The following is a 13,328-nucleotide window of genomic DNA, read 5'->3' as shown; positions in this document are numbered from 1 at the left end:
TATTTCTATATGATCATTCTGCATCATTAAGCAAGAAGAACAAGTAGTCTGATGTCCTGTAATCATTATGAAGCTCTATTATTACAATTACATAATAGAATTATATATTGTATTATGAAATACAATGAAACATGTTTTTGTTCAGAGTATCGGTATAGGACTTTGTAGGTGATGTCACGCTGCAATGCATTGTGGGAGTGCGGCACCATTTCAGCGAATGCAACCCCCCCCTCCGTGTTGGAAGGAAGATTGCTACAAACCATACTTAAAAGCAGCTAAAAAGACAAAGGACGTTATAGACACAGATTCAAATGCAAAGAGATGGTACTTGCAAAAAATACCTTGCATTGGAAATGTGGACCCGTATGAAATAACGGCAGTGGAGTAGAAACCCTGAAGACCAACCGCTATTGACTAAGCCTGATATAGTTATACAAGGACTGTTACAGATGAACCTGCATACTGGGTTTTGCTGGGTAATATGACCAAGATACAGTCAGTGGTGTTACGGCCGAGAGGGCCCGGCTGTGGGTGTGGACTCAAATGCAGACACAGAGGGAGGCAAACGGGCGTGAACACAGTGCTTTATTTACAAGTGTCTAGTGAAATTACACAACAGGAGACTATGAATGCTATGAATTATGAAATGCTGTGAACTGTGAGGCCAAACTGTGAACATGAAACTGAGTGCTATGGCTAGGTGCTGGATTTCACGGATGGAAAAAAGGGGCAGCGGCTTGGATGGAGGTACGCAGTCACTATAATGAGAAGAGACAAGTAGTCAGTGGCAGTCCAGTGAATCACAGCTGCAGGATTAGGCTATGGAGGTTAGGGCTTACGCGTTGCAGGTTTAAAGTGTCATGCAAGGAAGGGGTGTCCAGGGGGTTCCGGGTGAGGAGTGTCCAGAGAGGATCCAGAATATGCGTGGAGTGAGGGACTTGGCAGGGAGGCAGGCAGGTGTAGTCCGGTGGTGGAGAGGAAGAAACCAGATGACAGAACCAGCGTCCAGGCGGTGATGAGAGTAGCTCGGGAAACGTGACTGGCAGGTGGGTCATGGGTTAGCAGAAGATCTGGCAGAGGTCTGTTGTGAATGCTGGTCTTATATGCAGGTGACTTGATTGGAACCAGGTGTGGAAGCTGATTGGAGTCTCTGCCTGAAGGTAGAACCCAGCAGAGTGGAAAAACCCCGCGCTCACCCGGACCATGACAAGTGGTTGGCCATAAGATAGACTTCTCCTCTCCAGCTGCCCCCCAAAAAAGGCTCTCAATCAAAACCATTGACTGTAGAAAAGATGGACGACGCGGCACCGCCTCCTCCCATTGTGCAAAAATGAAGCCAAAATATCCCGCTTGTGGAGGCTGCCATCTTGCAAATTTGGAGCCAGAGTCTGCGCAGTAGTGACTTGAGGTGGAGCGACTGTGTAATGCTCCCACCCACACACCCGCTGGACGTGACTGCAAACACGCCCCTCTACACTTTTACTTAGCCCGGCGGCTGCTCGAATTCTTTTGCTGGTTTACCGCGACTGACGACTCGTTTAATTAAGGTAAATACAACCATGTCACTGTTATAAAAAATAGACACACAGCTTATCATCTCCTAGTTCTACAACATCTAAAATCGCTCTGTTGTTAATTCGTTAGTTAGATTAGCCGCTAGCATACGCACTGTGTTGGAGGCTTGTTGCTAGCTAGTTAGCGATGCTACACACCTGCTACTCTAATCCAGTTGTCCAGTCTGACGTCACTAGCCGTGTCTGGGTCTAAACTCCGCTGCAGGTCCATATATCAAACGATCACTATGGCATTACTGAGAGTTGAAAAACTGTCTAAAGTCTTTCATCTTTAATAAAATGATCAGCGTTCTGCTCTACCAGGTGTAACAATTGAGTTTAACATCCAGGCATCCATGAAAACGGAATTTATGACATTTAACGGAGTTAGAAGTTAGCAGGGAGTTAGCTCGCTAGCTTCTATCTAAATACAATATAGCATGTCCTGACTGCGGGGTTTTGGAAACAAATTCAAAGGTACAGCTCTGCTATCACTTCCAGCATGAATGAAGACAGAAAACTAAACCGCAGTGACGTTTGTAGGGTTACTGAAGTTGGGCTAGCTGGTATATAATGATGTGCTACGTGACCGCTAGCGACACAGCTATGTTAGCATAATATAAACAAGCTAACTTTTTTTCCACTGATAAAAGTTAACGTGAGTGTTCTCGGTGGTCAGGAACAAATGTAATCGCATGGCAGGATACTGTAAAAGGACCAAACTTCAGCCAGGAGAACAACTGAGATAATCCATCCACAATACGAGGTTAGTCGTTCATATACTGCTGCATGGGCTGGGCTGTAGTTACATCCTAAGGTTTTAAAAACTGAGCTTAAATAAATGATTAGCGGTAATAAAAGCCGAGGGAGGTCAACAGTGATCACTGACTGTTTTAGAAGCTTTTTGAGATCAAATAGAAGAAAATACATAACATTAAACATGTTAACAACACAAAAGCTACTTTAGACCCGGAAGTAGGATTTGTCGCGTCATCACTGAACAACCGGATAGTCTGTGTTATTGAAGGATTCAGCACTTCTTATGTTTTATCCATTTTTAGACAGCGATGAGATCATCTGCACACTCTGCAGAAGACCAGAGTTACTGTTAATATCAAAAATATAATGCTGTCCTTTCAGATTTTAACGGAAGACTGTGAGTGTAATGGATCTAAAACTGTTTAAATCTCTACAGCCTGGTAACATGGAAACTTTAAAAACAGCAGCAGAACGTTTCAGTAGTGTAGTCTAATTTGTTCTGTTCATTTAATAATAGAGTCCATATTATATCAACAGCTACATTAACCCTGGAGAGAAACTAGTGAGGGAGACCATCAGGACCAAGCTGGGTTTCTGGGTCCAGAGGTTTGGAGAAACTTCTTGCCTTTCTTTCATCACAGCTGTCCTGTGCCAGAAGTTCTGTTGGCCCACTGAAAGAGGCTTCATTTAAGAAACACCAGGAACACTGAAGCTCATCGCATTGATCAAGCAGGATCTTCACCAGCAGCTCCCTCACAGGGAAATCTTCAGCACTCCTCTGTAGGCCCGCCCCAGAAGATGGATAAACCCAGCATTTCATGAACACTGTGATGGAGACCTTTGGTTTGTGTAATGTTATAAATATTCGGATACTCCCCAAAGGCTCCAGGCTTCTACATAAAGATATTATATTCAGTCCTGTAGAAAGTTATATATTTAAAAATATATGATCCTCTCTTGTTACTCTGGTATGAATAACTCTGCATCACTTTATGGTAAATAACACACTATCTGCAAAAATGTGCTCCAGACATTTTCATTCAGGTAAGTTCTAAATACCTGAATGAAAATGTATCTCCGAAAACGTTAGAGCACTTATGCAAATATGTGATGTCTTGATAAATCAAGCAGATATTTGAAGTTTACACAGCATCATTCTCGCATGAAAATATCTTTAAAGTTTATTTTGTGACCCAGAAAGAGTAATATTTCAAACTCCGTCACTCTGTGTTCCTCCGCCACTGCCTCCTTTGAGTTTTGGACGAAATGGATTCTGGGATATTGCGTTTAGTCATTTCGAGCTGATTGGAGACCAGAACAACCAATCAGATTTTTTTGCATCCAAGTCTGTGATTGGCTGGTTTTGTGGCACAACTATAACGGTGTAGAGAAAGAGTTGAGCGCGCACGGGCAGAAATGTTGAGAGCGCGAGCAACACATTGCGAGCCAGGGCAAATGCAAAAACTGAGTGAGAGGGGCTGCTGTTGTGTGCGTGTGGATAATGGCAAACACTGAAATACGTTTTTTGCACGCAGGAATGAATTTTGTTCACTCAAATTCAGCTTTTCTTCACTCAAAGTAAATTTCTCCTCAAAATATACAACACTTGCACCTGCAAACTTTTTTTACATGTGCTCAATTTTTTTTTTTTTTACGTGCGCTCAGAATAGTGGCACAAAAATAACGCCATAGGAACCCAGTCAGGATGTGTTTCATCCATTTCATAGGCTGGTTTGCTGCAATAATGAAAAACAATTAGCAAATCTATAAATAGAAAATCACCTAGGATGTTTGTTCTAATTTGCTATGACAGAATGTATTGAAAATAAAACTATAAAACTACAAAAAAGGCTATAAAGAGTAATATGAACATATTTAGAACTTACCTGAATGAAAATGTCTGGAGCACAATTTCCAGTTATCCGTGGATAGTAGAGAACTGGATATCAGCTCGTCTCACAGATGCTATCCAGGCAGGCTAGATGCATTCTTCTGGTAACATTCCTCACGTTGCTTCCAGGTGGGGGAAGGATAAAAAGAGAGCCCATTTTCAGCTCATTCCCTTCCCGATCTAACAGTTCAACCGACAACACATCAAATGCGAACAATTGCTGATGCTTTTGCTCCTTTAGCCGTTTGTTTGGCCTGCTAAAATGGCGAAAGCCCCGATCTCACGCAAGACCCTGTCGTTTATGTTAGCGGGAAATTAAGCAATATTAAAAAGCTGCACCGCATGGTTTGTCACGCTGCCTCGTGCCTTAAAAGGCATGTAGCACGTAAGCTGCGCTGCAGGTGCATGCCAAGCGGGTCTGATTCCGGTACAGAAAGTACAGATTCAAAGACGTCAGTGCAATCACAGAGATTTCTGTGATTCTGTCATCAAGGAGCTCAGATGGACAGATGACCGATAAGGACGAGGAAGAAATTGAGCTCCCGGGCGAATCAGCTCTAAGAGAACAAGAAGAAATAAAACCAGCTGCAGAAAGGCAAGGTATCCGAGCTCCAACCCCAGCAGAAGTGGTTGCAGCTGACATCGTAAATGAGATACTTGGGAACACGGGTTCAAGCAGCGAAGAGCTCTGTAAGAGGTGTAGCTTGCCCAAACCTGCCTTTCATGCAGGATTAATTATCAACAAGCTGAGAGACTTCTTCTCCAGATGTTTGCCATCCACCTCTCACTCCGGGCTCAAAGCACGCAAACACCGCTTTTCCATGTTTGCGAAAAAACAATTTGAAAAAATGGAAAAAGAGCTGAGAAAAGTAATAAAGGCAAACAGGAAATTTGTTGTTTGTCTAAAAAACATTTGCAGGTTCCACAAGTATGAAACAGTGCCCTCAGATGAAAGTGTGGCTTTCAGCCTCCCAGGGTCCCACAGTACAGAGCTCATCGAGCCCCTTCACGAAACACACTGCTTTGTTACATACGTTCTTCTCCAGTCGACTTTGACAACATTAGATAAGACGTTAATGAGTTATTTGAGAAATTAACAAAGAAAGAAAAACTCTTCCTCGTCCACAAAACATTGGGAAACATTAGACACAGTGAGGCAACCAGAGATTTTACTGTGAAGTTAACAGCAAAAGTGTTTGATCTACTTATGACGGATCGACTGTATCAAATCCCCAAACCTCTAATGGGTAGATCCCTCTCAAACACCGTCATCTCCAGGACTCCACAGCCAGCACATGGCTCTAAGCGTCCCTTTTCTGCTGAAGTCCTCTATGTCCTTGTAGAAGACGCAGTAGAAAAGTTTTTACAAAAACGTTTACTCTTGGTGGAGAACGAAGACGTAGATCAAATGATTGAGGACAAGGTCTCTGTCACTGTGGAAGACATCCAGAACATTATTAAAAGAACAAGGACCCCAACAAAGGAAAGCACAGATTCAGATGGCAGTGGAAGAGAATCTGTTCCATTACCTGTAACACCAAATTCTGGGAGCATGACCTCAGAAAAATGCTCTGTGGTACCTGATCAGACACCTCAGACACCAAAATCTGGGAGCATGACCCCAGAAAAATGCTCTGCCAGCGTTTCAGGCGTTCTCAAGGATTCCTCTGACCTGTCAGAGATGCGTTCCGTATCAGTGTCATCTTCTGATGCTGAGAAAATTTGCAATGACCTCACCATTATCCTCATGATGAGACTCATCAAAAAATCTAAACGTGAAACTCAAAACTTTTTTGCCAGGACCACATCTACTACAAAAGAACTACACGTGGTCATCAACCGTGTGAATGACCTGATGCGGCCTGAACTCATCAGCACAGAGTCCACCACAAGTCTGACAAATAACAGGAAAAAGTTAATCAAGAAAATAGCCAAATGCCTCATCAGGGAGTTTGGCTCCCCAGACAATGTGTTAAAGGCTGCGATGGCAAATGATGCGTCTTTTGATGAGGCTCTGATAAAACATCTAAAAATCCGCCTCGGAGTCATCCCCAGTCCTCCCAAAAAGTCCAAAATTTCCAGGTTTTTTTCAGTGGTGGGAAAAGCTCTGCGAAAACCCTTTAGGTGGTTCACTAAAGCCAGAGATGATTAAAATGACATTCTGGCTTCCCCCGCTGCCCTGCTTCTTTTAACATCTTTAAGCAGAATTTTAGCATCTAATCCAAATTTTAACAACTGTAGTTCATGCCATCTCGTCTCCTTTTTGATTTCCATCCCCCCAACCGGTCGCAGCGGATGGCCGCCCCTTCTGAGCCCGGTTCCGTTGGAAGTTTCTTCCTTTTAAAGGGAGTTTTTCTTCCCCACAGTCGCCTAGTACTTGCTCAGAGGGGGATCATTTGATTGTTGGGGGTTCTCTGTAGTACTGCAGGGTTTTGACCTTACAGTACAAACAGGGAGGAGACTTTGTGATTTGGCGCTTGATATTTAAAATATCTAATTTGGCATGAAATAAAAAAAATCTAAATTAAAAATACATTCCAACTTTGTTTGTGTTTTTCTTCTGTTGTCAAATATGTAGAAAGTGTTGCACGTGTGATTTTAGTCATTTGGCATCAATATGTAGGCAACATGTGTGTGTTTGTGATCATGCTGCATCTATTTTTGTCTGATTTGTGTCTTATTTTAGTCAATTTACATCTATTTTGTGGCCCAAATGTGTGGATCCTTTTTGACATTGCTATGTTTCGTCTTAATGCTACACGTTGGTTGTTGGTGTTTATGCTCATTTTGATTCTAGATGTAGACCTGCCATCTGAAAATTAGCACATTGCCCACTTGGAGCATTTTTTCTTTAGTCCAGGGGTTTAACAGATTTTCTATTTCAAAAAGGGCAAATACCTCGGTTACTTTACTACTGACCAAATAAATGATGATGATGACATATACAGACAACGATGTGAGCTCTATGTTTGTTTGTTGCATACTATTATATACTGGCCCCGTGTGGTCAGGATAGCTAGAGGGGGTAGTGCCAGTCAGATGTTTGTAGCTGTGGGTGTTTGGACTTTTAAAGCACTTTTAAGAAAGTTAATGTTCACTTTTAGAGAACGACTGGACGGCAGTGAGTGGTTCCAGTTACTCATGCAGTCTGAGGAAGGTGAAGTGTTTGTGTATTTATTGATTTCTTTTAAGTCACTGTGTATTTTATGTACATTATAAGTTTATAAGTCCTGTCAGCCCTGTGCTGTGACAAGAAGTCACACACTCAGCTGCTCTTAATCTGGGTTAATCTGAGTTTGTTGAAATGTGCTGGTTTTTGAGTCATACATCAGGAGTGACCTGTCGCTCAGAGCTAAGAAACATTTCCAGACATGCTACAAATAAGTTGGGATATGTTTTAAGTAATGTGATCCATGTTACACAAGTGCTTCACAAGGGCAACAGAGTGAAACACACAGGTCTTTTAAACCTCAGGGTAAACACAGACAATGAAATGTGATGTATAAAAACCAACACAATGCAGGAGAAGAAAGAACTCGCTATAGTGAAAGACAGTCCACAGGAAACAGCTGTATGGAAGCAGGTTAGGTTACTAAGATTTGGGGTGAGGTCTCTGGGTGATTTCCTACCTCTGTGTTTCAGGTAGTCAACGTAAAAGGAAGTTCCACCAACTCTTATTTTTCTCTGTATCATGAACTGTGTGAATACTTTCTGTAGACTGGATCCAGGAACAACCTCACCATTAAACAAGAAAAACAACTTCTGATGACACAGCAGTTTCACATACCTGAGTAACAGCCTGAGGTGCATTTATCTCATTGTTTTGGATAACTAGGCAAAAATACTCAAGTGGCATTGTTTTAAGACATTTTGTTAAAAATATTTGTTATATGTTAAAACATCTGGTATTTAAAAAATCAGCTATGCAAGACTTTAGTAGTTTTATTCAGGGTTTAAGAACCTGATTCTTTACTCTTTATTCTGACTCCCACCAGTTTTATGCGAGTCATTCTAAAAATAGTTTACTGCTATACATAAAATAAAGAAAAGGGTTAAAAATCAATAGAAAGGTTGATCACATTTATTTTATAATAAGATGAGATGTTGCATTTATCAGACTAACACAGAGGACTTCAGAGCTGCTCTTTAAATTATTACCAAATGGACAAATACGTGTTTATCTGTCTGTCTGGTGCATGTTGGACTCGTTCTTATCTGTACACAAGTACAGATACTTATGCAGAAGTCAAAACACGGATTGGGCTCCACACTGAGTCCCTGTCTGCAGTCTGAAACTCAAATGACCGTTCAGGTGTTTTACATATGAGATATTAAAATCTTAGGCTGGATCCAGGCAAAGTTTCCCTGAACAGTGGTTGTGTTTGTGCTCTTTCCTGCCTCCCTGCACACACTGTTGCTGTCCTGATGTGTTTGTGCTGACTTTGTTTGTGTGTGTGAGGTTAAATGGCCCAAAGCTGCTGCAGACCTCGTTCTCAAGACTCATGTTTTCCTATTTCACTGCATTTCTGTTGAGTATCTTCATCACTGTATAGCTGCACGTCTGGTTGTGTAAGACACACTTAGAGTAGAGACTATCTGTGTGTTACACAAAGCATTTCTCAAATCTTAATTTGATATTTATTGTGTGTGTGTGTGTGTGTCCTCTTCCTCACTTGTGCTCAAACAAAGGCTCACTGACACACAGTAGAACAGCAGCCTGAAAAGCCGGTTTTAACCACTGGTTTGGCATGATACCAGTACCTAATTAAGATCCAGTTCATGCATTTGAAGAAAGACACAAATGCTGGTGCTCAAAAAGCACAGTAACAACAACCTGTTGGTGTAAAGTGGGAACAAGTGAGTTCAGTGGCTGTAGGAGGGTCTAACACAAGAACTTCTCGCAAGCAGTCCACAGACGTGAGCCAATTTCCTGCAAATTGCCCAAACCTTTGCTACATCATGCAGTTGTTGGCTGGTTTTCAAAATGCGCTAATGAACCAACACATCACGTTCACCAGCGATATAGTGTCTGCTGTTAACTGCCAGCTCCAACATATGCTGCTACATACTTGTACTATTCTGACATTTTTATCAAAGTACAAAATACCAATCCATTCATAATTCATTTATTAAACTTTTTGAACACAAAACATACAAAGTAATTCAGGATCACAGCCAAACTGTCATTAAAAACGGAATTAAAAGTATTGAGCGGTTTCATATTGCAGCCAGTTAAGACAGGGACATTTGTATTTGTATTTGTATCTTTATTTATTTCAGACATAATAAAACAAACAAAAAAAACCAATATATACTCGTCTACATGTATTTTCATTTACGAATACGAATATATGTGTAGATATATACACACACACACACACACGTATTTGTACAGACAAACAAGAAAGAAATATAATAAAATAAAACACATTCGTCTAACATGAGATAACAGTTGTTTGGTCTGTTACAAGATATGTGGATGTATTATTGACTGTGTGGGATAGACTTCATTGTCATGAGTAACACAGTAATATCAAAGATATGTGAGGCAGATTTTGTTTTTGGTGGGACATCTCATCTGAGCTCTCTCACTTTTTGATGTAGTTGAGCTTCATCAGCACCGGTGAACTCATACACCTGAAAGAGGAGGACATTGAGTTAAAAATGGCATGTAAAAAATGACATAATTTTCCATTTATCCTCAATGAATTGTAAAATAGGACAAAATCGGCTTATCACTAACAACCCAAACCTTGACTTAAATGTGATTTAACTCAGTTTCTTTAATCCTGAGACCATATATCCTTTATATATTTATAAATGCACCATGGGGAGCCTAGGGTGAAACAGCATTTCAGTACACTGTGTACTGTGTATACTACTGTATTGACAATAAAGCTCTTGAATCTTGAGTCTTGAATCTGAATGGAGGTATGGCTTCAAGCTTGCCTCCATTGGTTGGAAAGGATATTTGCTTTGCCGTTTAAGCCATTAGAAAATATTAAATGATTCATGTATGATCTGCCTTTAGAGGTTTTCTGTGCAAGATTAAGAGGGAATCCTTAGGGCAACATTGATCTTATATGTGCCAGTTGAAAATAATACTGAGATTATAATAGTCATTGCACAAGGCTCATTGTTTCCAGGCTCAAATTTACTACATGCTAAACATCTCCATCCAGCTACATAGGGCACTTTACCTTACCTTCTGGTTATTCTTGTAAAAGTGAAATGCAGGCATGCGGGTGACATTATAGAATGACTTCACATCCTGAAAGACAACGCAACGATATCAGATGAGCTGACCGGGTCATCAACACTGATCGCCACTGACTACGGCCGCTTCAGACCACCTTGGGCAGCTGTAGATGTGGCGAGAGGCCAAAACATGTGCAAATAAATACATTAAAAATATTGTGAAAAACACAGGCTTCTGCAGCTTTTATGCATATTAATTATAGGTTACCCAAGAGCCTGTCTACATCAGACAGTCTCTCCTTCAGACTTCAGTGTTGCCAGTTGTGCAGAGTGAAAGCTTGTTGCATTACAGTCTGTGTTGTTTAATCCGCACCAAAGCAGTTGCTGACAGATGGTCACATGAGTCAGCTAGGAGTTCTTCCAAGAGAAAAATAAATGTTTAACTAAGCTAGAAACCTATGACTTTTATTTTCATGCAATGACATGAAAACAGAAATAAAATAAATCCACACAAGGGAAGCTAAAGTGGGTTCAGCAGCAGATGAAGTAATCCTACTGCTTCTCCTGGCTTCCAAGTCAAACACGGGCTTACCCTGCCATCAGTCGCGTCCACCTTCAGGAAAATCACGTTTGCGTTGACAGGCTCCTGTGACATCTCCTGCAGGAGGGAAGATCACTGAGTCGACACGAGAGCACGCACACTACATCTTCTGCGACATCACAAGAGTTTTCATCCTTGTGAATAGGTTCTCTTATTTAATTGTCACATTGCTGCAGTTGCATGGGGATCACAATGAAGCTCTGCATAATGTCAAATGGGGGGCTAGAGCATCAGTACTATAGGTTACTCTGACTAAAGTTATTGTAATGTGTGAGGGACAGAATGAAACTTGAGATTCTCATGAATTTTGGACATGCAAAAGCTCATGAGGCAATAAGCTAAAAAAAATAAATAAATAAATAACGTGATTTTAAATTTAACATCACATACACAAAAAATTGGGGCCATCATTTGGCAGGGGCCACACCACTCGGCTGTGAAGTCCACCACCACCAGCTTGTCTCCAGCTTCATTCAGAATTTTCTGGAACTCATCCTACAGAGAGAAATAGAAAAGACATGATTTTTTGGATGGGTAAGTGGTAGAGACTGAAACATGCTCAAATGAACTGCAACAGAGCTAACAGCAGCAGCCTCTTCTGACTGAGGGCTTGTTCATACTTGTTGCTGGTGCTACTGTTGACGGTGCAGCTGCAGCCACGACAGTTCACATGTTGGTTCATTTGACACGTTTTGCTGCATCTATTTCTAATTTCTTTCTCTCTCTCAGCTTTTCAGCTCCATCCTATAAGTTTTGTTTGTCCACTTGTATCAACCACTTCTTCCACGCTAAATTCTGTTCTGCAAGCTGCGTGAGCGCGCAGGGAAGGCTGGGAAAGTCCCGATTGCATTAGGAGTTTTGATTGTGCAATCCAGTGTTAGTGATGAAAATTAATGGATGGGCAGTTGCCGGTGCTTTGTAGGGCGGGATGCCAGTTTACTAGTCCAGCCCTGCTAACCGAGGGATTCCCTGCTCAGGATGGCCTTTGATGGCTGCATGTAAGAGTCACTGATCTGGTGATGCTGTGATCCGCTGACCTTTGTAAAGTTTATTTCCGTACAAATGCAATACAATCAGTTACAACAGGGTTCGGGAAGACTGCCTGCCTTTCCTGGAAATTTACCTAAACAACGTGTACACTTATGGCCGCGTGTGGAGCACAGGTGTTGTGTGAAGAACTGATTGTCTCCCAAAAGGTGATTTCTAATGTTTCGATGGGGCGAGGGTTTATGTGTAACGTATTGACTTATATTGATGAATAGACTTTAGTGAACAGGTTATTAAAGTGCTATATGTAAAATCAGTTTTTCGTGTATATTTCCTTTTGGCCAATTAAAACCTTCTTTATATAACTATTGTTATATTTGCTGCGATTTCTGCTGCCCTCTTGTCCAGATCTTTCTTTTAAAAGACATTTTAATATCAGTGAGAACTTTTAACTAGATAAATAAAGGGTGCCACTTCACCAGAGACGATTGCGGCTTCTAACGCGTGACTGGAAGGTTGTTTGTAGCTCAAGATGAATTTATATTATTCATGGATATCTTTGACATATATTTCATATTTTGCAGGCCAACAAGTCATTTACAGCAGTTTAAATGCGGATAATCCCTTTTTGGTAGACGATCACGTTTTGGCACACCTGCGCGCGGCTGCTCCGACACAAAACAGTGGAGCGTAAAAACATCCATTCACTTATTAGGAATGCGCCTCTCACCATATAAGGGAGAGAGGCACAGAAAACAACAAAAAAGACAAACTTACCAGATCTTTCACTTCGTGAACCATGATACCAGCTGATGAACGTGCCTCGGACAGAACAAAGTGCCAGCAGACGCCCCACGCGTTTAAACACTAAAGTTACCCGTCAGTAGTCCCGGTTAAAGCGGAAGTCTCTGTATTTATTTTACACAATAAGAGTTTTTAATGAGCTAAAGCGCAAATGTATTGGTACTTAGAGTATATAGAGTGTCGCGGTTCGAATTTTGAGGAAGAGACATACGACTGAAAGTCCATAGTGGGTCAACACAAATTATTTTATTAAAACACATATATGTGGTGAAGATAGGCACTGCAAAACATCAGGCTCCATCTCCCCCCTTACAATAGGTGGTTGTGATATTTATACTTATGATGACCAGTAGCTCGCGTCACTAAAACAGAACAGTTCCTCTTTCAGTTCCTCCAGATACATCTATTTATTCTACTTGTTAGACTTAAACAACACTTGCAATCAGTTTACCCAGACAGGCTATGTCTGTGTCGTTAATTTAAATACATGACCTCCCTCTACCTCATCTGTTACCGGGCAAACTCCACAGCACAG

General features: G+C 41.3%; 1 protein-coding gene across 1 annotated transcript; it reads right to left on the bottom strand.

Annotated features, from left to right (window-relative positions):
• Window positions 1–9,402: 9,402 nt before the first annotated feature.
• Window positions 9,403–13,087, bottom strand: LOC113018911 (thioredoxin-like). The gene is made up of 5 exons (XM_026162331.1): window positions 12,767–13,087; window positions 11,393–11,497; window positions 10,994–11,059; window positions 10,409–10,474; window positions 9,403–9,840 (listed from the first exon to the last, which is right to left on the bottom strand). Exons 1-5 carry the CDS (start codon window positions 12,788–12,790, stop codon window positions 9,778–9,780), a joined length of 324 nt encoding a protein of 107 aa, XP_026018116.1. The 5' UTR covers window positions 12,791–13,087; the 3' UTR covers window positions 9,403–9,777.
• Between the last annotated feature and the right edge of the window lie 241 nt (window positions 13,088–13,328).

The sequence above is a fragment of the Astatotilapia calliptera genome, chromosome 3 (genome assembly GCF_900246225.1).
Source record: "Astatotilapia calliptera chromosome 3, fAstCal1.2, whole genome shotgun sequence".
In the NCBI taxonomy this organism is placed as follows: domain Eukaryota; kingdom Metazoa; phylum Chordata; class Actinopteri; order Cichliformes; family Cichlidae; genus Astatotilapia; species Astatotilapia calliptera.
The sequence above is the reverse complement of the archived record's forward strand: the minus strand, read 5'-3'. Positions and strand labels throughout refer to the sequence as shown.